The following is a 4,498-nucleotide window of genomic DNA, read 5'->3' as shown; positions in this document are numbered from 1 at the left end:
ACACGCTTTCTGTATTATTGTTAGAACTACCTTCAGGCTAACTGAATTTTTTTGTATAAAGTTATTATACGTAATGTTCTCAAATGTTACACCTTTTTTTAAAATTCTGTATTCTGTACAGAGCTCAATTGTTCTGAAGGCAGTCCTCAGAATAGGACCGGAAGCTTGGTACTAAAATAAAAACTTAACCTGTTTCTTCTAATGTGAAACTACTTATGATGTTTTTGTGTTTTTGTGGTTTAATATGATCTTTTCTCTGACGAAATGCCCCCACCAGTGGCACAGCGGTATGTCTGCGGACTTACAACGCTAGAAACCAGGTTTCGATACCTTTAGCGTTGTAAGTCCGCAGACATGGAACCAGGTTTCGATACCCGTGGTGGGCAGAGCACAGATAGCTCATTGTGTAGCTTTGTGCTTAACTTCAAACAACAAAAACAAACTCTTGTTATTAGCCCTAATAACTTATAAACTGAGGAGGATAGAGGATGATGTTGATAAACTTAGTTTGTCTTGTTTAAATTTTTGATTCTTATTTTTGAGTCGTCGAGTGCACATTTTACATCATTCGTATACATTTGAAGATGGATTTCTTATCTGTTTCTTTTGTACGCGAATATGTATTGTTTGTAAATTTTAACTCGCATATCTTTGGTTAAATACACGTAGAAACACCACTAAATTGCACTGTTTGAACGTGTCCACATTTGAGGTCATGTGTGCGAAAACACTGCTGTTGTTCTTTTAAATTTTTGTTAGGTTTTTGTTTTTCAAAACTTACAATTGATAGTGCCAGAAGGTGTTGAATTCGTGAAGAAGCGTTCTGGCGAAACTCTGTTAATGAGAAGTTTATCACTGGTTAAATTATGTTTTTTCTTATCTTATTAATTATGTTTACACGCTAGTGTGCACTACGTCATTGCCAGATCGCCTGGAGTTGAAAGTTAAGGATCCATTTTATTTTGTTTTTTGCCATTCTCTAACAAACACGTCACAGACGTTATGTAGACTTTGTTTCTGAAAGCAATGCTATATCTGGTTGCTTTAAATAACTAATTCATTATCCTCGATGGTTTTTGCTTTTATTTATTCAACCATTTGCATTTAATTTTCCCCACGTTTTTACGTCCAGTTAACGCCAACAGCATGCAAATGGAGCAATATAGTTAGCATATCTTATTAAATAGGGCTCTGATTCCCAGTTGGAGGTACTCGTACTCGTAGGAATATGTAAAGACCCACGAAGGGGTACGCGATGTGTTGTTTATGATAACGTAAAAAAAAACAAAAAAACATGAATATATTATATAAAAAATGAATTATTAAAACCAAATTACTGTATTGATAAATGTTGGCAACGCTGTCAGTCTCTTTGATTTGTTCGCTATAGTTTTGTCAGTTTGACACATCTTAAATCTGGTGCTAGCTGTATAAATATTTAATTTATTGGTTGGTCAGTTCCCAATAATAAACATAACATAAAAACAAAGATAAGGTATTAATGAACAGACAACGCTAGTCAGAATATTAGTGTTGTTAGACGTATAACAGAGTTTGGTGACCCAAATGGATCAGTTTAGGGGTCTTCAGTCAAGAAAGGTTAGAAGTCACTGTATTAGAATATTTAATAAGCAAATATATTTTGTTTTACATCTTATAAAACAAACATGCAGATCAACATATGAAATAAATAACAGCACTTAAGTTCATCTCATCTATAGGACTAAAATATTCTGGCACTTAACCAGATTTGTTGTGTTGAGCACTTCTTCTCTGACACATTAGTAAATAAAACCAAAACAAAGTCTAGATAAAGTTCAATTTGATTCCTTAAACCCTGACATATTGTTTTGTTTAGATACTGTATTAGTGAAAAGTTTTACTTATGTATAGTTTTTAACACAGAAAAATTAGTAGTAATTGTAAGATTATTCAGTGTTTTCCCCTTAAATGTTCTCTACAGGAAACCTTAAAGCAACAGGAAGAAGAAGGACTCCAGATTCTGATCCAGTGAATCCTAACTGTGATGGGCAAATACGATCCAGACGCAAAGCTGCTAAAATGTTAATTGCAGTAGTTGTAATATTTGGCTTGTGCTACCTTCCCGTTCATTTGATCAACACTCTGAGGTAAAGATGTGTTAATAACATATATAGCATGTTGCTTTGATGATAATATACAGACTAAAGATATGTTAATGACATATATAGCATGTTGCTTTGATGATACTAGACAGACTAAAGATGTGTTATTAACTTATATATCATGTTGCTTTGATGATAATAGACAGATTAAAGATGTGTTAATAACATATATAGCATGTTGTTTTGATGATGATACATAGACTAAGGGTGTGTTACTAACTTATATATCATGTTGCTTTGATGATAATAGACAGATTAAAGATGTGTTAATAACATATATAGCATGTTGCTTTGATGATACTAGACAGACTAAAGATGTGTTAATAACATATATAGCATGTTGCTTTGATGATAATAGACAGACTAAGGGTGTGTTACTAACTTATATAGCATGTTGCTTTGATGATAATAGACAGACTAAAGATGTGTTACTAACTTATATAGCATGTTGCTTTGATGATACTAGACAGACTAAAGATGTGTTAATAACATATATAGCATACTGCTTTGATGATAATACACAGACTAAGGGTGTGTTACTAACTTATATATCATGCTGCTTTGATGATAATACACAGACTAAAGATGTGTTACTAACTTATATAGCATCTTGCTTTGATGATAATACACAGACTAAGGGTGTGTTACTAACTTATATATCATGTTGCTTTGATGATAATACATAGACTAAAGATGTGTTACTAACTTATATAGCATGTTGCTTTGATGATAATATACAGACTAGGGGTGTGTTACTAACTTATATATCATGTTGCTTTGATGATAATACACAGACTATAGATGTGTTACTAACTTATATAGAATGCTGCTTTGATGATAATACACAGACTAAGGGTGTGTTACTAACTTATATATCATGTTGCTTTGATGATAATACACAGACTAAAGATGTGTTACTAACTTGTATAGCATCTTGCTTTGATGATAATACACAGACTAAAGGTGTGTTACTAACTTATATATCATGTTGCTTTGATGATAATACACAGACTAAGGATGTGTTACTAACTTATATAGCATGCTGCTTTGATGATAATACACAGACTAAGGGTGTATTACTAACTTATATAGCATCTTGCTTTGATGATAATACACAGACTAAGGATGTGTTACTAACTTATATATCATGTTGCTTTGATGATAATACACAGACTGTGAACGTGGTTTCTCTTACATAGACACAACTTAAATATTTTCATAATTTCATTGAGCTTTGGTCCAGATTGTTTATGTTTGTTGGATATACAAGACTATTTAGTTTATTTAGTGATCTAATATTTAATGATTATTTAGATTTCATATCCTAGAGTGTTAAAATAAATTATTTTAAAGGCGATATTTATGACAATTGTTGGTACATAACTCGGTAAGATTCTACGCTATGTGTGTAGTTGTGTTGTTATAAATTGACGTCACATAACTCTAGCCTCCTGTATTTTTCTCGTTGCCTCAAGTTAATATTATTACATTATAACATATCGTAGTTTGTAGAAAGTTCTAGACCTCAGTTGGATAATGTATTAGGTCGTCAAGAAATTAATGTCGCGTTTTGAAACACTTTCATTAACCGCCACCCCAAAAACGTACATCACGTATAATAAATAAACGATTGTTTGTTTGTTCTGAATTTCGCGCAAAGCTACACGAGGGCTATCTGCGCTAGCCGTTCCTAATTTAGCAGTGTAAGACTAGAGGGAAGGCAGCTAGTCATCACCATCCACCGCCAACTTTTGGACTACTCTTTTACCAACGAATAGTGGGATTGTCCGTCACATTATAACGCCCCTACGGCTGAAAGAGCGAGCATATTTGGTGTGGCGGGGATTCGAACCCGCGACCCTCAGATTACGAGTTTATAATTAAACAAACTGCCTAAACGTCACGTTAGTGTAGCCTATATAATGTTTCAAGTTTAGTATACTCTAATCCCTTATAGTGATGACACACGACGAGGCACACATTCGGCATGTAATGCTGTTTGAAAACAAGAAGGGACACAATGCCTCTGTAGCCACAAAGAATATCAAAAACGTTTATGGAAATGTTTTGAACGTTCGTAAGTGTCAACGATGGTTCAGCAAATTTTGTTCAGGTGACTTCAGCCTTAAAAACTGTGATAGCAGGGGTCGACATGTTGGAATTGATATTGATGCTTTGAAGACGCTTGTTGAGTCTAAACCAAGGCAACACACACTCGTGAAATGGACCTGAAATTGCATGTCTCTCATGAAACAATATGTAAACATCTAAGGAATATGGAAAAACTCCATAAAGAAGGTGTTTGAGTGACTCACGAACTCTCCGATGATCATCGTTTCCAGCGTGTAAACGTT

General features: G+C 33.8%; 1 protein-coding gene across 1 annotated transcript in view; it reads left to right on the top strand.

The window, feature by feature from the left end:
• The window catches only part of LOC106471741 (orexin receptor type 2-like), a gene marked incomplete at its 5' end in the record, with an annotated part of 19,722 nt that overhangs the window by 6,197 nt on the left and 9,027 nt on the right, over positions 1–4,498 (top strand). The window contains one exon of the mRNA XM_022400350.1: positions 1,964–2,129. Within this exon, the coding sequence (XP_022256058.1) occupies positions 1,964–2,129 (166 nt within the window). The remainder of the gene's footprint in view (positions 1–1,963; positions 2,130–4,498) is intronic.

This window comes from Limulus polyphemus, unplaced genomic scaffold (assembly GCF_000517525.1).
Source record: "Limulus polyphemus unplaced genomic scaffold, Limulus_polyphemus-2.1.2 Scaffold4828, whole genome shotgun sequence".
Classification (NCBI taxonomy): Eukaryota; Metazoa; Arthropoda; class Merostomata; order Xiphosura; family Limulidae; genus Limulus; species Limulus polyphemus.
Note: the sequence above shows the minus strand (reverse complement) of the source record. Positions and strands in the feature narration are given on the sequence as shown.